The 24,317-nt window shown below is 38.8% G+C and overlaps 1 protein-coding gene across 4 annotated transcripts in view; it reads right to left on the bottom strand.

The window, feature by feature from the left end:
• UST (uronyl 2-sulfotransferase) overlaps positions 1-24,317 on the bottom strand; it is a gene marked incomplete at its 3' end in the record, with an annotated part of 164,748 nt that overhangs the window by 45,784 nt on the left and 94,647 nt on the right. For all 4 annotated transcript variants that reach the window (XM_084512785.1, XM_084512782.1, XM_084512783.1 and 1 more), the window contains exon 5: positions 18,466-18,619. In XM_084512785.1, the coding sequence (XP_084368911.1) occupies positions 18,466-18,619 (154 nt within the window). The remainder of the gene's footprint in view (positions 1-18,465; positions 18,620-24,317) is intronic.

Raw genomic sequence — 24,317 nt, 5'->3', positions numbered from 1 at the left:
TGTCCTCCAGCTATCTGATGTAAAGGTTAGTACAAAACAGAGATTACCCTGTAAAACAAAGTGATGTGCTCTTACAAATGGTTTACTGAATATACATATATATATATATATATATATTATTTTTTTCTCCCAATGATTTTTCATTTCCTGGAAATAGAAAGTGAAAAATCCCTTCCCATCTCTTCCAATTCTTCAAATGCTTCCTACAACCCCACTTCTCCCCGCAAAGCATTAGTTAACCACTTGCTTTGATGGTGGGACTGCTTACCTACCCACCTCTCGCCTCTTGATGCCTTTTGCTCACAAGACCAGAAATGTGGAGAGCGAGAGGCAGTAGTGTAACACTGTCAGCATTCAGGGACCACCAACGCCAACCCTGCATCTTGCACAAGGTCCCCCGGGAGCCCATGGGAAACAATGAGGACAACTTGGAGGACTGGACCCTGCTATGTTTTTGGGAGTATTCACAGGGCTATTTTTGAGAGGAATCTTATGTAAAGTTGCCACGTACACAATTGTTCTGGGGAAACAACAGATCCCCACAAGCAGAGGCAATGCACAAATGCCTGCACATTAGCTCTTCTCCACATCTGCCTTTCTGCCTCGTCAGGCTGCCAAAAGGCTCCAGAGGCATCTTGTCCCCTCTAAGAGCAAGCTCCCTCCCTGGGAGTACTGAGCTGGGTAGCAAGTCACACTACTATATGGACACTTGAGGCAAGTCAACAACGTGTACCATAAATACATTTTGCAAAGATAAAGTGTGGAACATAAGGTAAAGTGGAGAATAGGAAGGTCTCTGTTCCGAAAAAACTTTCTTTAAAGAAAAATGCACTTGAGAAACTTGAAAAATGTTTTCCAACGTTTAATATGAATAAAATTGCTGTTTATTTTTTAGAATGGCTTTCGCTGCCACAAGCAGGACTGCACCACTTCCCCTTTCTGATCCTCCAGCTCAGAGACCTGATGTCAGGAGAAGACATGCCAGACAGCTCTCCTTCCCCCAGGCAGGGGCAAGGCCACCAGCCATTCTGAGAAAGGGTGGAGGGGCCTGGCTGCAAGTGCTCTGAGTTGACTTGAAAAAACAAACTTTAGAAGTACTTGTGGTACACGTGATAAAAATATTGGCAAGCCTGGGAATATTGTTTTCTCTTTCAGTTTCATCTCCAGGGAACGAGTTTTCACCAATTAACAAGGTTAGACAAAACTGAGCTTACCTCTGTACCCAAACCAGCATCCAACTGCACACAATGTCTGCTGTAACCGATGGGCAGTGCTGCCACTTCCACAGACAGAAATAGATTTAGTCGAGGTGCCATGGATATCGGTGACTGTACAGCCGCTCATCCCAGCAGCCTTTCACTTCTCAGCCCCGTGGATGGCTAATTCTGCTCGGCTCCTGGGGGTACGGTCACCTCCTCGCTTCCTTGGGGTGGGCAAAGCATACCACCACCCCACCCCACCAGTCCCATAACTCCCCACTGCCTTCTGCTAAGCCTCCTTTACCCATGGTTACCAGGGCAGACTTACTACTGAATATTTCTATCTCATGCTGCCCAGGGTAGCAGACTAATGCTGTATTTGAGAGAGGGGATGCGGAGCTCACAGAAACCTTGGCTACTGTGGATGACTAAATATCCGGACAGGTAGTGTAAGAAGGAATACATACAAAGTTTGAGATTTCTCATGAATAAAGGCATTGGTAGGCTAGATATTTCTAATCACAAGTTAATGAAACTTCACTTTGTTTCATAACATGAGATAATTTTTCTTTAATTAAAAAAGCCTGTATTATAAGAGTACAACTATTCAAGAGAAAATTCTATTATGAAAATCTGAAGAAAGAGACAAAAACAGTTTCAACTGTTACCATACAAAGACTGGTTCACTTAAGCCTTCTTTTAATTTTATTCAAATGAGAGAACTTGACTTTTCAAAGCTAGCCTAGGGTAGCCTATGGTTTGCTTAGATTCAAACCATGCTGTCTTTACATCGGCATAGATTTCCTTTTTTTTTTTTTTTTTTTTGGATAATTCTGCATTTTCTTTGAATTGACTTTCCACTTTTTTTTTCTGGCAAAATGTGTGTTTTTCATTTTTCCCCCAGACCACATAAGCAAATATGCCGCCAAGTTGAATTCCCACTTTTTTCTTACTGACGGACTTTTTTTGGCTCAGCTAGTTTGCCTGGCTTTTCTGCCAACAATGTATTCAGCTCTTCTTCCTGGCATCCCAACTAGTGAAGCAGCACCTAACAAAACAGTGTCTTCTGCTAACTGTCTACATGTTCGTTTAGCACAGGCATAAATTATTCATTCATGTACAAACTTTTGCTGGCATTAACGTAGCAGAGGCGAACACCTCTGCCCACAACTCCAACATGTATTTGGCAGACACCAAATGCATTTGCAGATCCCAATTTTCTATTTCATAACTCCTCTGTTACCAGAAATATAATTAATTTGTAGACAACCAGATTTGCTAATTAGAACCAAACCATTCCTTAGGGCTGTAGCACTGCTTCTATGAAGAAAGGCTGAGAGAGCTGGGGACGTTCAGCTTGAGAAGGCTCCAGACAGACCTCATTGCAGCCTAAAAAGCCTTAAATTAAAAGAGGAAAGATTTAGATTAGGTATTAAGAAGAAATTCTTCACTCAGAGGGTGGTGAGGCACTGGCACAGGTTGCACAGAGAGGCTGTGGATACCCCATCCTTGGAGGTGTTCAAGACCAGGCTGGATGGGGCTTTGGGCAACCTGCGCTGGAGGGAGGTGTCCCTGCCCACAGCGGGGGGTTGAAACTGGATGGCTTTTAGATTCCTGCCAACCCAAACCATTCTGTGATTCTGTAACAGTTGTAAGTAGGTACCTTCTGACATCTTCCTTTTTCATTGCTTTTGTATTTTTCACCTCAAACCATCTTGGCACAGGAAATATATTAAAAAAATAGAAAGAAATTATGCCACAAAGAGTACCTGCCAGCTGGAAGAAGTGTATGATTTAAATAATCATCCTGTTGTGCAGGAGCATTATGCTGTGATAAAGAATGAATTGCAGTGGCAACTAGCAGCACCGAGACAGTCCATCTGTCACTTCTGCTTATCAACACCTCTTCATAAAAGAATCTGGAAAATTAGTTTGCTCAGATGATAACCCTTAATAAAGCCAATTAAGGATGGCACATATACAATCCTGCAAGCCCTGACCAGGAAATACTCTCTACCTCACTGATTTTTCATCCCTTCTGAATGCAGCGGCTGGATGCTGGCCAACAGATGCTCGTGAGAAAAGCAGCGAGTCAACAGACAAATGCAGCTCACAAAAGGTAATTGTGGAACACAGATAAAGTCAGTTAGCTACAAATGATGGACTCAGCCTGGACTGAGATGCTGGTCAGTGGGGTTGAAGCAGACGCAGATGGCAGGCGAGGCTCACCACGGCAAGGGTGGTGGCACAGGTAGGGACATGGTCTGTACCTGGACAGTGGGATGCAGCGCAGCTCTGGCTGCTGCCTCTGCTTGGGGGGAAGGCTGCTACAGACAACCCAGGGCTTCAAGAAGCTTTTTAGTCCATCCTTCGCTAAGGGAGAACTATGTTTTTCTAAAGTAGGGTTGTCATTTCTCCATAATGACTTATCGCTATGATGACATCTCTCTACATAAAAATGTCCATATCCTCTCTCTCTAATAGTCAAGAAATATTTACTAGTACCTGACATGAATACACCTTTATGTAATTTAAGGAAACTCCTTTTTGTCTTAAGTTGTGATGAACACATGGAATAACTGGAGGACAACTGCTATACAACACATTTTCACTCCTTTGCATTTCCCTGCAGTATTTCCTTTTTCAGAACGTCTTTTGGACTCCCTTCAATTTCTTAGAAGTCTGAAAACAGAGCACTTTTAACTTAGGCTTTTCCAGCTCCAAATAAAGCAGAAAATACCTCGCTGATGTCTTCTGTAAGTTCTCTTCTGAAGAAGAGAGTGCTATGGAGAGAATGAAGGAATCATTTCATATCTCTGGCTCCTGGAGCCCAGCATCTTCTGTTGTACTTGAAATGCTGGATCCCAGCTTTGTGCTACGCATTTTTTAAAAACCGAATTAGATAAGATACAGAAGAAATTATTGTAAAACACTGCAGATCATCACCTCTCTACTATACTACTCTATTTATGTTAAAAGACTCACTGACCAGTCAAGTACACTACAACACTAAGACTCAGCGTGTACTGAGTTGAGAGCAAGTCCTGCTCAGAACTGAGCAATATTATGCATTAAAGATTGTTTGGAATGAAAAATCATATCAGAAGAAAAATATCTCTTATCCCATAGGAGAGGTGGGATGCTTTCATACACAGGAAAGGGCCCTCTAGGGAGGGAATTAATCAGAAGAAAAGTTTCAAAATGAAGTGACAGCCAGTGATGTTTTAGGAAAAATGCATAAAATGAACAGAAGAAAAGATTGCCAGAACCAGCTAGTATTAGAGGACACTATAACAAAGAACACAACTAGCAAGAGGAAGAATCAACATATGTTAGCAGAGATAGCTGAGCCTCTCCAATTTCTGACAGTTCTGTGATTCAGTCCCTAAAGAAATGGCAAAGACAGCCTTATGTATCTAAATTCCCAAGGAAAAAAAAATAGAGGAGGGGCTGATAAAGGATAGGAAGCCAAGGGCAGGAAATAAAATGGCTAGTTTTCTTAGTGAAATGAGACACTGAGTAGGGTTGCACAGTATCTGAAACATCACTTGTGCATTACAGAGAAGGCTTAACAGTGAAATAATGCTTTTCAGGGGTTATTAGTGACAGTGGATGAGAAATCTGGCCTCAGAGAGTTATAGAAGAACCCTATAATGCTAAATGATTAGTTGATGAAATGCTGGAAGAAATTCAGGGCTGGTAAATGCATACTCTGGATGAAAAAAGTGTAATTGGGTTTTTAAATCCGAAAATAAGAGAGAGGAATGGAAGGATGGTCTATCGAGGGTTATTAAACACAGATATGAAAACAATGTCTGGCTGAGGAAATCTGCAAGCTGAAGAATATCAGGAGCTGAGAGGATGCTGGAGGGGAAGCAGCCCTTCAGCCCTTCCCCAGCCAGGCTGGATGGTGCTCCTGTCTCGCCCAGGACATCTCATCTCATCTTCATCTCCCAACGAGGACTTAAGGCAGGAAGTTCACACGTTTACTTACGACACTATGTTGTTTGCACAGATAACATGGGATTTAAAGTTTTCAAAATATTGCTCAGTTGCTATAATACAGGAAAGCCTATTTTAATAACATGACATTTCTGTAGTTTCACATTTTTCTCATGTCTTCTTTCCCAGGTCAATTCCTTTAAACTCTGACCTCATACTCAGAAATCATGCTTACTGGATTTTAGCAAAAACCTCAAAACACCTATACTAACAGAAACACATTTAAGTTCTATGAACTCCATAACATCTTGACAATAACATTACACTGTTTCAGTAAATCTCCACAAATAAACAATAATATTGTTTTAACAATACGAAAGGTTTTTTTAATTTATTTTCTTTTTTAAAGTCTGGTTAAAACAAGCATCAGAGTTCCTAACAGTAAATATGTAATCAGAGAGAAACGATCCATGAGACAAAGGGAAATTAATTTCATTGGCAACAGGCATTAAATATGAATGCTGCCTTACTCATTCTATCAAGACAGAGAGAGAACAAACAAGAGACGGTTCGATTTGCACATGCTGTAATGGAAGTTCATATGACAAAAATTAGGGAGAAAAGGGCTTACTTTATTCAATATAAATCTTCAAAGTAAGAGTATGTATATGAAGAAGGGAAAATATGCCACACACACACAAAAGCAAAACTGCTTTCCTGAAGCCTGTAGTATTTATTTATATTGCTAAGCTTTTCTCATCAGAAGATGCAGCAAAATTCTCAATGAAAGGAAACACCGAGTAGCTTAAAATTTTCATTTTAACATACAGCTCACCCATAGCTTAGTCTAGCTCTTTTGTGAATTCCAGCCATTCTCTTTCCAATTCTCTTTCAGTGATGATCAGGGAAAGGGACTGTAGCCAAGAGCCTATGCTGTGTACCTGAAATAATCGTCACTTAAAAAAGACACTTAAAAAGACTTTTTTGTTTCTTTAAAAAATAAATAAATAAATAAAAATAAAATTAAAAAAAAAGCTCGCTGATGTCCTCTCATTAAAAATGAGAAAGGGTACGATCATCCTCATACAGTACAGGTTATATTTTCCTAGTATTTTTAAAGTTAGATGATAGTTTTTAAAAGCACAGTATTGACCTTTAGGAAAAATCAACAGACTTCCTTACAGCAACAAGGTCTAAATGTCTTCTATATCCTCTCAACCTACTTCAGTTGTGGTGGCACTTTACCACAAGCCTTTTGAATGGTGAGACAAGAGCTAGAAGTGTGACTTGTGCCCTGATTCTGTTTTCTTATCAGATTTCTGCTGTGTCTGCTGACCTTGAATCTCTTCCTTCGCCTCTCAGGGCTTAGATACAAAAAAGCAGAGAAGAAAAAAAAGCGCTTTTTCTGCACATGGCTTCCCTGCTGCTGCACCTGGGGATGGTGTCTACTCTGCTGACCCCATCTAATTTTCATATTTATAATCTTCCCCACGCTGAACAGCTATAATGCTTTTTTTTTTCTTTTTTTTTTTTTTTTCCTGGATGATTACTAGTACTTTGCATTATTTCTAGCAGTGCCATTCTGAATTGTAGAAACAAAATGGAACAAACATATTGATTTCATCTGTCAGTTTGACAAGACAATCACTGTATGGACAACTCCAAGTATTTTAAACTCCTAAAATAACAAGATATAGACACATAAAATGTTCGTATTTGCCTCTTTTTTATTTTTGAGCCTTCAATCTGCTGAAATTCTTTTCTACAGTGTTGAAAAACAGAAAAATGCTTTCCTACCTACGTGCAAATCCAGAATCTATCATCTTATTCCAAATGCTACTTCAAAAGGTACAAGTAACAAGATCAATTATAAAATCATGTAAGTTAACTCTACTAGGAGGAACAGGGAAAAAAATAATTTATTTTTTTTTTTTAATTTTAAAAATCAAAGACATCATCTCTTTGGATTACTTTCTGACGAAATTTTGATTTTTCTTTTCTTCTCCAACCATTGATGCATAGTTTTGTTTTATTTTTCTCCCCTTTTAAAGGGAACAGAAAATTAATTTCTAAAAAATCTCATTTAGCAACCCACATTCACCATGGAAAGTTTCCTATTTGCCACCAGTTAGTGGATTTTTCCCCAAGAAAAAGGAAATTACTCTTGACAAGCTTAGTTATGAATAGTAGCTGGCTTTGCTTGGACCAGAGCTCATAGGAAAAAGTTGAGTTCAAGGCAACCTGACTAGACTGTGTTTCAACAATTCACTGAGCAATAGGCAGCTTTGCTGAAACAATGGCAGCCCCTTTACCAGAGTCCCTAATAATCATCTAAACACTCTTCTGTTGTTCTTTTACTTTTCTTGTCTAGGTATAGTGCCTGTAGTTGCAAGGGATATAGGATCTTTGAAAATACTAGTCAACGAGAAACAAGAGAACGCTTAGAATGAAAAAATCAGAAAAAACGTACACTGCTTTTGCTTGATAGGAAATTTTCCCTACCTTAAAACAGTTCATGGACAACATATTTCTTAACTGTTATGGATGGTTTACAGCTGCTTTTGAATGAAGGATTTACCTTCTCATTGCAGAGAGGCACCCACTGCCTCCCGTGTTAGTTCATAACCATCAAACTGTAACCAGCATCATCAGCCAACAGGTCCGCGAGTGGCTGTGCTTTTTGAGTAAGGTTATTTAACGTTAGTCATCCTAAGAAAAAAATAAAGCATCTGAAACAGTTGACGTCTGTCTCATGTTTCCTCTCATTTCTTTCTTTAAAAAAGTGAGGAATTATAAAGAAAGACAAGAAAATGAGTTCCTGGCATCAATCCCTTTCCTTAGTTGACTGACTTTAAGGAAACAATGGCCAAGTGCCCCAAACCCCACTCAATGTCAACAAATACAGGTTTGCAGCTTGTCACAGTCTGTTCCCTCTAGTTTTCTTCTAGTTTTCTCCTGGCAACACCGCCTTGCCATGCTATTAAAAGTTGCTTTTTTTTTTTTTTTTTTTTTTTTTTTACTTTTTAATTCAAGTAAAATCCATCACGAAAAGGCCGAAGGAAACAGGGCATGCACAGTTTTCTGAAGTACCCCCAGTGACCATCAGTGACCACTCAGCTGCCTGGGTTTATTTCCACTGGGCTTTCATTTCATTAAGATGCCAAGATACCTTAGAGCATGTGGTTTGAATCAGTCTTCATCTCAGGGCACAGAAACCATTATTCTTCCCAAAGCAACTGCACTGAACACTTGCCAAATGCTCTTTTGATTGCAATTGCTTATCGGGCTGGCAAAGAAGCCGATCTTCTGACTCATTGTCCCTGATCCTTTCATATCCCTCTGGGAAAATATGAGAAGGGAGGACACTAAATACCATCCCAGGGCCTCCATGTTAAAAAGTTCATTTAAGTTCATTTAACTGAAGCTATTAGCATGCTGATAACCTCATAATAAAACTTTGAGTCTTACCAAAAAAAAAAAAAAAAAAAGAAAAGAAAAGCACCCACTGTAATACCCTTTATGCCAAGATGGAAAATCTGAATATCTGGAATATCTGACACCTGAAGACACTCCTGTGAGAAGGCAAACCAGCCACTTGCCAGGTGGCACCAAGCACTGGAGAGAACATCCAAATGCAGTTGCCAACAAAAATCTGTGGTGTTTGGTATCTAGTTAGAAGTTGTTTTGTAGAAACACAAATGCATATTTCTACCTCTAAGGAGCTTATTGAAGCAAACAAAGCAAGACTAGACAGACAACATCTGTTTGTTGGGAAGACTACTCCCCAGTTCTGATCTGTTCATTCTGTGAGGAGACAAACAAAAACGAAATTTGCATTTTGTGCTTCATTCTCACTGTGTCATTCAGAGGGTTCTTTCCTGTATTTGTGTGTTTAGTCAGCCAATGATTACAGTCAATTTTATTTGTAAATAAGACACCCTATTCTCTTAGCATTGTGAGCACGCTGCTTTTGGCATTATAGAAAAGCCAAAAATCCATGGTCTAACATTGTCCAAATAGATGGCATTGCCATAGGAGTTGCCACAACAGAAGAGTTACTAGTCACAGGCACCGGTACTTTTATTTAGCCTGGGCAGGAAACAACATATTAGCTTTAGCATCTGAAGGAAACCTCTGGAATTGCCTCCTTCTGGCCCAGAGTGGTCGTGCACCTCAGCTGTGTCCCCAGTGACATTTGGCACCCTGTGTTTGTCCTGGCTCCAGCCATGTGAGCCTGGTGCTGACCAGTATAGGGCATGGTGCGCTCATGCAGGCACCTGGGTCCATGCTAGCTGCCACCAAGGGTAGGTACAAGACTTCAGAAGGGAAGAAATCTACAAGAAATAGGATAAGCTAAGTCTTGAGTATGCCTGGGCACTGAAGGTCCCTTTTTTTTTTTTTTCCTGCAACATGCTGCATCTCAGCTTGCACATGGTTTCCGCATAAACCACTTCAATCTTAGAAATACAGAATTTATCTAGTTATTCTGCATTCACTAGAAGAGTCCACACCACCACCAAAAAATACATGCCTGGAAAATGCTTTGCTGATGATACACAGTTTAAACTAACGATAAGAAGAGAAACAGATTAACTTAGAATACATTCAGGGCATCGGTCTAACTGTGCACACTAACTAACAGTTTAACACTGCACAATACCTTAAATATCTCAGCTGTGAATGTGCCAGGAATCTAGAGCACAGTATAGTCTTGAATACTTTTAGGAAACCACTGCTATATTTTACCATGCTATCAGTGTGCCATAGGCAGGTTATTCTGCTGACCCCAGGACACTGAACTCACACTGCGATTCCGCTTTCTGGAAGGCTTTAGCAAAGAAGTTTTAGAGATCAAGATTTCAGTTTATTTCACTTTACTGGCAGTGCTGACAGCCAGAAAACTTATGTATTAACCACAAAAAGGAAAGAGGAAGGAGAGTGACAGACAAGAAATAAAACAGGCTAATATATATATATTTTTTTTCTGTCAGGTTGTCAGTTCCTACATATTTTTTTTTGTAGCTACAGAATGAAGAGTATACCTGACTGCTTGAAATTACATTATCACACCATAAGCTGAACGTGTTCAATATATTGACTGTAAGAGGAGGGGTGCCTGCCTCTCAGCCATCTATAAAGAGGACTAAAAGGTCCTGCAGTTTCCCTCCCCACCACACTGTCAATAAAATATTTTTGATTTAATGTGGTTAGAGCATAAAACAACCAGGAAAAACAGATCTAGTAAGGAGCATAGTTAGGAGGGTATTTAGTACGCTTTTCTAGTGAAGGCCCCTATGTCTTCATTAGACAAGACTTCAAACCTTCTTTTTTAATTAATCATTAATACAATACCAAGCATTTAAAAAATCAGACTTCTATTGATGAATATATAAATATGATTATATGGTATTAAAAATATTATTTGTTGTTTAATGCAAAGTCTATGTTATTTAGCTCATGTATAATGTAACTTTAAAGACATTAATTTTAAAATTTATGCTAACAGAAGAGGAAGTTGGAGTTATTCTTTTCTTCTTGATAAAAAACCTGCTATTCTAAAAAAGTATCAAGCAATAATTGGTTTTACTTGATGACTGCTACAGCACAGAGCTCTTTAGCTTAACACAAAACATTGGTGTGCATTTAACAGAACACGCACATCACACAACGAGGTTCTCTTAAGCTTTGTTTCCATTCAAATGCAATGGTTACTTACCAGCTAATTATTGTAAGTACCCATTTATTGGGAACCATTTAAATGTAGTCTCCTTAACTGTGTCCTCCTGTTCTCTTCACATTAACAGCAATCAAAAATACATGAAATACATGAGGAGAAACAAAACTGTGAACACTCAATCAGGAGTTACAGAAGTTATCAAAACACCTGAAGCTCATCCTTACTGAAAAAACTGTACATCAAAAACAATAGATTTCTACATTTTGGAAAGCATGTACTTAAAAAAAAAAAAAAAAACAGTTTAAAACCACCATATTAATTATTTTCACATTGTCTGTTTTGGCACCTTTACTAGTAACAGGGCACAATGCAAAGTTGTGAGTGCATTTCACACTTTAAATATATTTGTCTCATCTTTTTCAGATAAGTTTGAGAATAATCAATACAGTGTAACAATTAAGAGCTTCAGGCCTGTTTGGAAATTGTAAAAAATAATTCAATCGGAGCTCTAAGACAACAAAACTGTGGCATAAACCCAAAAACATGAAATTGGTTTAAAGTTAAGACACAACATGTTTAACTAGAAATGTCTGTAATGAAAACTAAGTGAAATCACCTAACAGTAGAACTCATCTGCAGGAATGTTTGATACAAAGTTTGATTTTGACTGACATGGATCAGTCACTGATTTTAGAAACTCTTTATAGGCTATGAGGAACATCTACTCATGTTCCTCTATGCACAAGAGGAAGTGAATTGCACACTCCCAGCACTTTTTCCTGGGTAGGGAATGAGAGCTTAAGGTTATTAGAAAGATAGGCTGACAAAATAATGCTTAATAAAGCTAAGAGTTAAGTCAACTCTTAGCTAACACATGAAATACATATATGCAACCAAATAATAATAAAATGCCACCTGTATACTTAATTCTACCTGCACCACTGCAGACACTTTGTTGGCCTTACACCAAGAGCTCCCCACCAATCTTCCCCTTCTCCCTGTCCCCAAACACAGTGCCTCCACTGCCTCCCAGGGTCCTCCCAGTGTCTTCCCATTACAAACCAGCTCCAGCATACAACGATGGCCATCCTGTTTCAGATCTGCAGACTGCTCCACTTGTGCCAGGACCCTGACCAGGGCCTCTCAGCACGCACCTTGCCAGGACTGGAAGAACAAGACCCTTCTTCTACACCCCAGGCTTGGGCTGTGTACCAATCAGAGATTTCCTGAAGAAGAGATCTTGCCCGGATATTCTTTCTTTGTGCAACTTTCCCATGCCTTCTGCAAATTAGTCTTGTTATATCCTCTCCCCTCTTTATTTCTTCCTCATTTGAAGCGTGCTAATCTACTTAGTCATTCCTTGCATGGAAATTATTCCATACTTTCATCGTTACTCCTACCCAGCTCTGGATATTTTCCAGTTCTTCCAAACCCATTTTGGAAATGGGAGGTCACAAATGTTCGAGGAGGTTAAATGCAGCCATGCTACAGATTTATACACAATGACGCTCTCTGTTTTGTTCCCTGTGGCTTTTGATTTGCCTTTTTTTTTTTTTTTTTTTTTTCCAGAACTGAGCTGATGCTATTGCAGAGCCATCCACCCCACACCCCAGGCCCTACTGACTGGTAACTGTCCACTGAGTCCACGTCGTTTCCTCTGTGAAATGAGGCCTACACACCCCTCCAACTGCCCTCCCGCCTGTGCTGAAGGCGAGGCTTGACTTTTATCCCTGGGCTACCCAAGAATGTTCTTTTTTGTTCTTCTTTTAAATCTCCAAAACATTCTGAAAATATAACTTGGACATAACTTCTTCCCTTATCCAGTTATTTGGCCCAAAAAGGCCAGTATCAACATATTAGACACTCGGTTCGACATTTGTGATTTTCTACCCCACAAACACTAGCTTCCTACAGAGAAGTTGCAGAAAAATAGTTCCCCATGTTACCATAATGCATTTAAAACCAACCAACCCACCCACCCACCCAAAAAAGAGACCATCAAGTCCTATCTTGTATTCTTTACACTCATAAAAGTACTACTAACTAACTTGGCAAAATCAACATAAAAATGAAGATTCATGTTTCTCAGCTGGGATTAATACAGCTGGGTCCTTAAATATAAGAACATAAATTACTGTATATACTAATGCTTTAATACCATGTACAGTTTATTGCTGGTGCTAAGACTCTGTTATTTTAAGGCCTCAGATTTCTCGTGTAGTTTCTTGACATTTGCAACAGGCAGAATTTTTCAGTCTCATATAATTGACCAGTAGAACATTGCACAAAAAATACCTCATGTTTTTAAATTCTGAAACAAATATTGTGGTTATCCTGTATCCTGACTCCATGAAAAGGAATGCAATACAGAATGATATAATTAAAAGAGCAATATTAATAAAATCCATATCTTTGTGTATTTGCTATTAATATATCTATTATGAATTGCATAAAAGATTTTAGTGCTGCAATGTTAAACCATGATATGTTGCTTATTTACCCTATGCAATTGACTCAGATCAGTAAATGAAAACAGATTAGTAAGACGCATTTTCTCACTCTCATGTAATTGCATAATGTTGCAACATTAGGAATGCAAATCCACAGGGGAACGTTAAAAAATATTGCTTTGTAAATTAAAGTCACTGAAAAGTAAATGTCAGCCATGAAAACATTTCCTTTAATGTTACTTTATAAGTTGTTTAATCAGTCTCTCCTCCAACTGAGTCTGAATTATCCTTAACTTCAAGGCCCAATATATTATTAATAAAAAATTGGGAAAATCTGAGGGCAGGATAGTTTGCTCGATGCTTTGGAATATAAACAGCAGGCGAAGAGTTACAAAAACACGAGAAAAAAATGCCGTGAAGAGTTAATACAGCAAAAGAGAACAGCTGGAGACTATTAAAAGCACTCATTAGAAGGAAGAAGCAGCAAACTGTTCTAATTGGCTCAGCTGACAGGTGGCTGCGCTTTGGCGGTGCCTTCCCGGCAGCCGCAGTGATTGATGCTACTGTGTGATCCTTTGGCCAGGGGTACAGCTGCAAGGCTGCCCTGCAGCTCAGGACACGCTGCAAGGCCTCGAATGATCACTTCAAGTCATCTCAGCACCGATATATGGCACGGGGAGCAAAATGACTACTGTATGTTTGGGAAGGAAGGGAAAACAGAGGGTGTGTAAAATACTCAACTAAACATAAGTACCATTTTCAGTTACTGGGTTCATAAAAAAAAAAAAAAAAAGGAAGAACTCCCTAATATCTGGTATGCACTGCATGGACATAAGCAAATCATTTTAACCTCTGCATGCCACAGTTTTTAAATCCAAATGATACTAAGTTCATCAGACCCTCCAAAAAGTCTGTGGTTCAGTCAACATCTAGGCATTTGTGAGATCCTCGGCAGAAAAATCCCATATAGAAATGTGCCCACCCCCAAGCTGCAGACAGGCAACTCTCCCATTCCTTTCTAAGCAGAAACATGGAGGAGACTGGCAGCAGGGAGGGACAGCCACAGGCTTAGCGCCATGACCTCTCCTACTGGCCATGTCTCTGGCAAACTGAAGGACTTCAAGAAACCTAGCTAAAGTTATGAAGGAGAAAATTTTTTAGAATTTTGTTTGTAAGTTATGAAATAACCAAAAAACCAACAGGCCGCTTAAAAATTTTAGTAAGAAAAGCCAATCTTTGTCAGAGGAGATGTCTATGTTATCACAAGAATTCTGACTTGAAAGTTTCCTAACATCCTTTGAATTTTAATTTGTTCCTTTGGAGTGATCCTAATGCACTTTTTACAAGTTTAACTTAGAAAACAAAAAGACAGATGTTCCTTTACAAAATTATCTTTAATGTAACCAAAGCTGAATATGATCAAATATTATTTTTTTAAATGAGAAATTCCTATTTATTTTCCTGAGATATTGAAATACTATGCTGAGCCTGGGAGAGAGATGCTGCAAACTTAACCGCTAATTATAATGAAAATCTGAAACATCCTATATGTGGATGACAAGTTCTTAATTTATTAAGCGCTCTCTCTCTTTCTTAACACAAAATCTCTCCTGGCAAATTAACTGAAAGATATCTAGGTCTTGAGTTAGAAGCCATGCTACTAACAATCCCGGAATTAAAAGAGATCAGAAGCACACAGAGCCAGATTTTCTGCAACTCAATCAACAGGGCACAGCTCACAATGCTTCACACCTTTATTCAGGCTTGGCAGTCCTACATCAAAGTTCTAGAATGCATTAAAGGAAGATGAAAAAGCCATGCATATCTTTTGCTTTCGATGTTTCACACTGCAGTTGTAGTAACTGCCAGATAATCATTAATAGGCCTTTTGGAAGGGACAATTTTAATACAAACCTTTCAAACATTTATGGTAGTCACACCATCAGGAGTGCTTCTTACCTTCTGCACTTTCAGGCCTAAGCTATATCAACTGGTGTGTAATCTTCTCTTGCTGGGTACAAGCAGTAATAATAGCTTTACTGACAAGGGATTACTTGCTTTATTAAAGTGTATTTATTCTAGTTCAATCTGAAACACATCCACTACAATGAATTTGAATTCATTATCATGAATTTATCCCATCTTACAGGAACATAGGGCAACTCTCCCATGAACATGCTTGAGAGTTTACCTGAGGTCCTTGCTACGATTTCAGACCAGCACCCTCTCCACGGTATTCCACACTAAAGCATTGTCACTGTTTATTTTGGGATAGCTTGGAAGTGATCTGTTTAGGTGACTGACAGTAACTCACTCCAGCTGAGAAAGTGCCAGGTCAGGGCAAGGAGCCGGCTAATCTGGATGGGAAGTCTCACATTGCAGCAGCTGCCTCCACCGTATCTGGCTTGTGAATAAAGGACTTGTTTTCTATCTTGGCTTTGAATTAAATTTTGGTAAACACAGACATTTGCAGAAACATTTAAAACAATTTATCTGACTTCTGAATGAATAGTTGTTTTCTCTGGAGTGGAGTCAAAGCCTGAAGCTCTATTCAGAGAAGATTTCAAATGATCAGTGAACAGTGGAAATTTCTGTCTTTTTTTTTCCTCATCTTTGCAATGTCAGCAGTTAGGATTTTCACAGTTAAAAAAAGAGCACCCAAGGAACAAAAGGACTAAGTTTTTTTTTTTTTTTTTTTTTTTTTTTTTTTTTTTTTTTTTTCCAGTCCCCTCTCCCCCATTTCTTTTTTCTTTAAGGGTCAGATCTAAGGGGAGGGAATGCCTCCATTAAGGATATCACTACCTGTTGGCACAGCAGAAGTTCACTGGGTACAGAACTTTACAAAACCTGATTTTAAAATGTTTTCCTTCCCTTATTTACTTATTTAAAAGCCCACTTTTCCACTTTTTAGAGGTGCTGAGCTCCCACACTTTCACATTGAAGTTTCTGAGACAAAATGCATGCTCTTAGCTTCTCAAGAGAGAAGGGCAGTGTTCAGTCATTGACCAAAATGCCAGGGTGGCCAAAACATCTGCCAAGAGATGTGAAGCCAGGAACATCAGTGCTAGGAGGAAAATGCAATTAGCCATGAATATCCCAGTTTCAAAGGTTGAGCACCTTTCCTCATGTAAACCTGGCTCTGGTAAAACTCAGGAATTACTTGGCCTTAGACATTTACAGGTTCTCCAGTCCATTTTGTAACTAACTGCTGCCAGCACAAGGCTTTTCAGGATCTTCAGCAAAGAGCACAACCTTTTGTGACAATCAGCAGTTCTGTATTTTCCTAGCTTTTGATCTGAGGCACAACGAAAGAAGAAAAGTAAAAGCTTCTTGTATCCACCCTGTGCTTTCCAGGCATCTGCTCACAGTCAGGCACATCTCATCCCAAATGATTTAGGTTTAATTTTGTGATCAATACAGAAAATATTTAATATGTTAGTGTTATCATTAAGAACTTGAAATTGGGATCTCTTAACTTCAAGTTTATCATTCATATAGTCCCCCACAGAAAAGCAACACTTTATGTCGAATTTTCAATAAAATAAAAAGGCAAACATTGGGGAAGAACTGTCAGAGGTATGAGGACAGCAATCAGGCCAGCCATCGCTTGTGTGCTGAAGTGCTGCACTGGCTCACACGCACAGAGGTAAAACCAACTGCTTAGTTCTTCACAGCTACATCAGGCAATTGATTTAGCAGGCTTCTGAAGCTACTATGCCACAAAATCCATTACCCTGAGTTTTAAAACACATGCCAGCAGATTCTTTTGCACCACCAAGGAAAAGATTAAAATGCAGTCACATAATACATTACTTGGTTGAATAGCAGAAGTCTTAAAAATGCTTAACATTCAGAATGAGTGGCTTTCATTAAAATTAATTTCACTGGCAGGTGGCCTATATGTTACTCTGACAGGAACAACCACCCTCTTTGAGTAGCGTGACTGACAATCAAACTTTGCCAAGGAGAGGTGGAGGACAGATTCCAAAAAACATTTCCAGGCTTCTAACAATGAACTGGAGATCAAAGCAAAAAAAAAAAGTATTTTTGATGAAGGTTATGAAGGTTATGATCAGAGTCTCAGAATGACAAACAGCCTTTTCAACAAAACGACTAATGTTCTCAACAGATGGCCACTTAATATTTCCTTCTGATTGTAGCTTTTTTAATGATTTGTGTATGTGTACGTGTGTACATGCATATAAATAATTAAATATAACTTCCGAAAGAATACCCCAACACAAATGAAAATAAGAGGTGATTTATTTTTTTTTCCCCCTCTTAGCTTTTAAACCCACACAAACACAGGAATTAGATCTGTATGTTTCAGTACATCTGGCTTGTAACATCTCATAGGATAACATCATGCTGTCCTGTCACAGTTGTGTCACTGAACCCTCTCTGAATGATCATGTGTGGCTGAAGGCTGAGTCCAACCAAACTGGATCTCCATTATAAAGAAGTTAATATTTAATTCCACCTTTTTGCATTCTTCTGTAGGTGGTGATGAGCATGCAAAGAGATCGGTTACCAGGCATCAAACAAGTGAACCAGCACCCTTACTTCCATGTTTCTCCCTCAGCATTTGTACACCTCCTGACATGGGATCCTCATCTGTGACAAAGGTTTACGGGCATTATGATAGTTCAGCAGTTGTGCAAAATAAAAACTGTTGTTATGAACAGCAGCACATCAAGCATTATTACCACTTTCTTAATCAAAAAAGAATACAAAGCCAAACCTAGAATTGGTGTGAAGAAACATTGCACAACTCACCAGGAAAAGTATCAGAGACTTGGGCACACTGAATTTACAATTTTCCCAATTTTCCTCTAGTGAGGCTGAATATTTACTGCTGCAGCTTCAACCTAAAACTTTGTCTGAATATTCCTAATAACTATTGGCAGAATGATTACATCTTACTACTTAGTCCAGATCTAACTCACTGGGAGGACTGAAATTCAATGGCATTTGGGACTTGCTGCCAGCTTATACAAGATCAAACAGGACAACTGAACTCACCAGCAACAGCCTTCACATAAAGGTGGGCAAACTAAGGACCAAGAAAGATGAAGACAGTTGAAAACCACAACACTGAAGGTTCCTTGGTCTCCTGCTTTTCAAGCATCCAGTTTGAACATCAGAATTATGTATCTACACAGGGACATCAATAATTGGAGCTTTTGTTTAAACATACCAGATATCTTTCCTCCTGCCTCATACTTGGGGTACGGATCATGTGATTCTGTTCTCCTCTCCAGTCTCCAAAACGTCGAAAAAAATAATTGGATAAAAATCGATTGACAGGATCTCTAATAATATTGATGTACACTGGCTGGTCTCCTCCAAACCTGGTGGGAAGAAAAATGGGTGAATCTTACCAGAAGGTTTCAGATAGGCAAATGTATCTCTTTCCCCTGAATGTTTTCAAACTATTCTCTACAGAGTTCACAGCATTTACAAAGCTAGAAGTAAAGCTGAGATGCTTATGACTAGTTACAAAACTGTAAATGCATACGAGATTTATTTAGGTGTAATGGCAAGTATCACATTAAGCTGTATGTGGACTACGAACATTTTAGTTTAAGACCATTTTTTTCCACTGTGTCAATGGTTATGCTTCTCAGCTTTCTCCTTATAATTTTCAGATGAAGAACCTTTTGCAGATGAATCCAAGGATGAACATTTCTTTTTTCTAAACACTTGCTTCCCGTCTCAAAAGTCATGTCAGAGCAGGCAGTGCCTGACACTAACTGCCATAGGGCAGCTTTGCATCACCTTCACCTGTACAAGAGTGGGAATGTGCTAAGGATTTTGCAACATTCAAGCATATTTCAAAAGGCTTCTTTTGGATGAACTGACAGATATGTATGGTATTTCCATCTATTTATTTGCTGTAACTTGTGCAGATATTCCTCCCCTCACCCCCAAACCTGCCCCATCTGCCGGATTTGAGGTTATTTAGTGGCTATCTAGCACCTTACACTCATACTGCATTTCATGGAAAAAAAAAAAAAAGTCAATATGAAAAATCCTGCTTCAAAAAACAAATTAAGTATTAATTTCAAGTACACACAAGTCTGAAGAAAAAGAAGGTGTAAAACCATCTGTGACCAGGGTCTGTTAAAAAAGCAAAAGACAGCATAGGTACCTGCATCTTAGAGGACCTGTCTCCTCCTGATAGTTAAGACAAACATGTTCAGTTTCATATACGGGATACAAAAGGAGAAAGGGAGGAAAAGAGAGCTTGAGAAAATACGGCACGTGATTTTACTGTATTTTCAGAGTGTTATAATATTGACTGCTTATTTTACATCAACACATATCACTAGCAGGACAGGGAAAATTGCCAACCCAGTGGAAAGAGAGAGGAAAGCTGCTTACATTCTTCCTTGGTCAAAACAGAAGGATGAACATTTATGCCCTGGAACTGACTTACAGACTGCAAACGATGTGAGACAGAGCAAAGTAAAACTTATTTGGATGGTGCTGTTCCTAGGATAAATCCAACTTGAAATTTTTCTGATCTAAAAGCATGCATTATGTTTCTCCACTCTGTTTCCCCACTTTAAGAGAACAATCTTTAGTTAAGCACTAGCTCATGTTTTATTTTTGGGAGCTGAAGGATATAGCCATATTTAAGTATTTAAATGCTGTTTATATGATTGTCTAAGCCACAGGTTGTATTTCTTTCTTATAAAATGTGAAATATTAGATTAGAAGACAGAAAACAGAAGACACCACTTAGATTAAAAAAAAACACAACACAACTTTCAGGTTTTCTTCATTTTTGAGTCAGATAAATAATTGAAGGTATATAATAAAAGATCAGGGCTCCTCATAAATATTAAAGACACAGCAAAATGGTTTAAAAATATGACTTATAGTAAGAGACAAGAAAAATCCCATACTCTCAAATTTATTTTTATTTTCCATGATTCCCCAGACCCGTAAACACAGCCTGCAAAGGTTTGTGTATATTTATAACTTATTATTTATGCATATCTACCTATGTATACCAGTAATTAGATAATAATTTATTTATTTATGCATATCAGGAATCTGATTGACCTTAATGTTGCAGGATCACCCCCATAATTTGTAGATGCACAGACAGCAGAAAGCTTTGAAACAATCCAATTAAGAAGGCAGATGCTTCTTGCTTCCTGATTAGCACATAGCCCAGTTTGGACATATGTCTGTAATGGAAACATCCTGAATTCTTCTCTGAGATTGTTTTTGCTGCTGTCTTTGCCTTTATACAGAAATAAAGCTTACATAAAAACCAGACATTCCTGCAATTATCATAGAAAATTAAAGGCATAAACCTTTGACAATATCTTTAAAAAGAAAAAGGTTGGTGAATGCAATGGCTGGTAGCCACAAAAACTACTTGTTCAAGTGAAATTGCAGGCAAGATAGGTTGCACCTAAATTACCAAACATATTATTTTCCTGCTGCTTGATGCAGATTAACAGTAATTTAAAGACAGTAAGAACAGATGAGAGCAGCAGCAAGTTGTCTTAAGACATAGAGAAAGATTACAAGAGTCAGAGAAGCGAAAGAGCAGCGGTATCCAGCCTGGGGTTTGTAGAAGATGCTAAGCCTAAACTAAACGCTCCTCAGCAGAGGAAAACAAGCAAAACCAGACAGTTATTATTTGTCTAGATACAATATTCAACAAATAATCGTTGTCTTTTCTGAAGTAAAAGGAGTGGTCGGATTGCATAACCAACCACCCAAAGCATTAAAGCCTCTTCTTTTTCTGGTAAGGTCGTGTCCCTGAACACGTGAACTGTAAACTCAGTACCAACAGCTCTGAGAGAAGAGGCTCATCTGTCCCTAGAGGACAGCTGGGATGGGAAGTCAGTCTCTCACAAGGTACTGCAGAGGAACTTCTCATTTTGGAAATGGAGACTGTGGCCTCCCAAAACACCGCACAGCTCAAATTTCTGACTTCCTGCACACTTTAACCGGCCTGGTATACACCCAGCTGCAGTTGCTCCATCAGGCAGCAAGCAGGGAATTTTTAGAAAACTTAAATCTGTTCTGGCACTTATTCAAATCTGCATTTTTTAAGCATGGTTTATAATACTCCAAATTCCAACCATTTGTTTTTACGGACTGTACTGGGACTCTGAGGGAAGCTAAGCAGCAGTTGCAGGGCATAAAAAAAAAAAATCCTGATGGTTAGAAATCAATAACCTTAGGCTATTTAGATAAAAAAAGGAAAATCAATGCTCCATTTGTTCACGTATATTCTGCCCATTTTTATATATCTATTAGCCATCATATTAAATATTACTTAGCTCTCCCAAATGCAACTTTTCAAATTAATAACACCCACTTGAAAATGCTCCTGCAAACAGTAATAACATACAGTACTCTCATTATACATGTACATCATATTATCTTATGTATTCCCAAATATCTGTTGTGAAGGATTCAGAAAAAAAAAATAATTTTGTTCTTCTAGGCCTGAGCAGAAGGCTTATCTTCTATAAGAGGAATCACATTTGGATCCTGCCTGGTAAATATATTGGATCCTTCTCATGCCCCGCAGCTCATCGCCATAATTGGGTTGAGTGGGACAGGACACAGCCTCTCCAACGGAGAACTGAAAATGTACACACTGATCCTCTGCAATGCTCCTTCTGCACTTAGCTTCCGATTTATTTAGCATATACAATTACACCGCATTAATTTTAATTACTCTGTTGTGACAGATGTATTTTCAGATTCCTCATCAAAATAACTAGCATATTTGCAGGCTTCAATCAATGATACTTAGATTCATTTGTAGCATTTCCCCATCCCTCTTTTTTTTAAAGAACAGAAAAGGAAAAAAAAGGCTGAGAAATAAGCCAGATGTTGCAACTCTGTCATAGAAAAATGTCTCTGACGAATTCTGATTTTATTATTTACATGAGTAAAACCTTTGCCCAAAACAGTTAGCAAACCCCATTTGAGTCAGGAAGAAAAAAGCAGTAAAAGATTTCAAAAAATTCAATCAAACAATTTGTTTTGCTGTAAAATGGAGTGTATTTCAGCTCCTGTCATTCTTCATTTAAGCTCTTTTTTAAGGAAGGTTAAATATGAATGCAGTCCTGTCACTTCACTTCAGGAGGCTGCTGCAGGTCTGCTCAGCACAAAACTCTTTGCACAAGCAGGCTTCTTCATCCCTATAGGCAGAGCACATTCCTAGAGGAAATCAAGATTCCCAACCTTTTCTCTACAAGAACATCAGCTGCCTGTTACTCTTTTAATGTGAAGAATGTCTTCTTAAACAAATGAGTTGGTTGCTGTAAGTTAAATACATGTATAATGGAAACAAACAAGAACTGACAGTCAGATTAACATGGATAGGTATATTGCGTCCTTCTCAGAAAGCCCAATTTCCTTCTGCAGCTTCATACAAACATGCTGAGAGCACAATTGCCCAGGAAGTTTTACAGATTAACTGCGTTACAGCTCCAGTACCTGGTCTGCAGCACAGATTCAAGGAAAGATCAGGTAAAAACCCCAATGTACAACTTTCAGCTTTTCAGGACTTAAACAGATGAAGTCATATCAAATCCTGTCTTCCGGAAAAGGTATCTTACTTGCAGAATTAGAAATGAAAAGTCACTGTAATCTCTCTTATTAACAAACACTTCTGGTGAAGCAAACCCATTCTGTACAGGAGGCATCAGGCAACTCTGGGTTACTCCACCGACCCTCCTCAAGGATGAGCTGCCACCTTTTTTTGCAACAAATCCCAGAGGAGTGGGCTGAGGTATTGTCTGCTTGGTGCTGCATTGTACTGCCAGACTCCCAACTCAAGGAGTTTATCTTCTTGCTTTTGTGCCTTTACCCTGTGCTGTGGCCATGCTTTCAAGCTTTTCTTTGGAATTAGGAGGAAAAAAAGAAGTATGCAGAGATAATTCTTTTAATTTCAAGACTGCATTCTTGGCTGGGCTGGCCTTGAATGGGAGGTGTGATCCAAAGTGCTCAGTGGTTCAAAGTTAACAGTAAAATGGTGCAAGCTGGCAACACTGCTCTCATAAACTACCCCTTCCGAAGCTGTGACATCAACAGCAGAAATTTCAGCTTCCGAGTGACATGTCTGGGTAATGTCATCATAAAAAAAAACAAACAAAACAAAACACAAAGAAATTGCTTAGTAAACTGCCTCAGACCAGTGAACAACTGGCAGATTACACTGTGAGGCTTTCTATTTCACTATGCTGTAGATCTCCCAAAATATTTTATGCTGTATTTCTGCCAGCCTTTTACGTTCATGCATGGCAAACATACTGAAAATTATCCGTATCTATGCCTTTCCGTACACTAAGGATATCAAAGTAGTTTGAAATATAAATTGATAATGAACAGCACCAACACTGACACAACTCCTGCCTGTGTCTATGTAGCATCCCCAGCTCAAGTAAAGGGAATACTTGAGAAGGAAATACTATTTGTGGTTTTATTAATGAACAGCTGGAAGCAAGAGTGAAAACACTAATTATCCACACAACACTAATAGCAGTTAAAGTCAAACTCTGCATGATTTAAAACCACTTAATTCCAGATACTTTGCTTTCAAGGCTTTCAAAAGGTCAGGCTCAGGAACTCTCTAGACCTCTAATTAACATTTTGCTACAATTTGGAGATGTTCCATCAAAAGCAAATGTTGCACATTATGTAGAGGAATGGAAAAAAAATTACAAATTATTATGAAAAAAAAAACAAACATTTATAGTAGAACAGCTAACACAACACTTTCAGAAGTATTAAATCAACCAATATGGTATGCAGGAAAGACGCATCTTCAAAACTGAGAGCACAGATTTGGCTGAGATGGTTATTCACATAAATCTTGTGACCTGACTTCTTAGGAAGGCTATCATGCAGAGGATGTAGACAAGGGTCAGAAGTTACAACGCACTTGGTATTGCATATGCAGCTTCCCGTCTTCATGCTTTTATCGGGGTTGTTAATGGGGACTCCAGCTGTTTTGTGGAAATGGCTGTCACAGAGCAACTGAAGACAATGCTACGAGCACCATAT

The sequence above is a fragment of the Aythya ferina genome (genome assembly GCF_964211825.1).
Source record: "Aythya ferina genome assembly, chromosome: 3".
In the NCBI taxonomy this organism is placed as follows: Eukaryota; Metazoa; Chordata; class Aves; order Anseriformes; family Anatidae; genus Aythya; species Aythya ferina.
The sequence above is the reverse complement of the archived record's forward strand: the minus strand, read 5'-3'. Positions and strand labels throughout refer to the sequence as shown.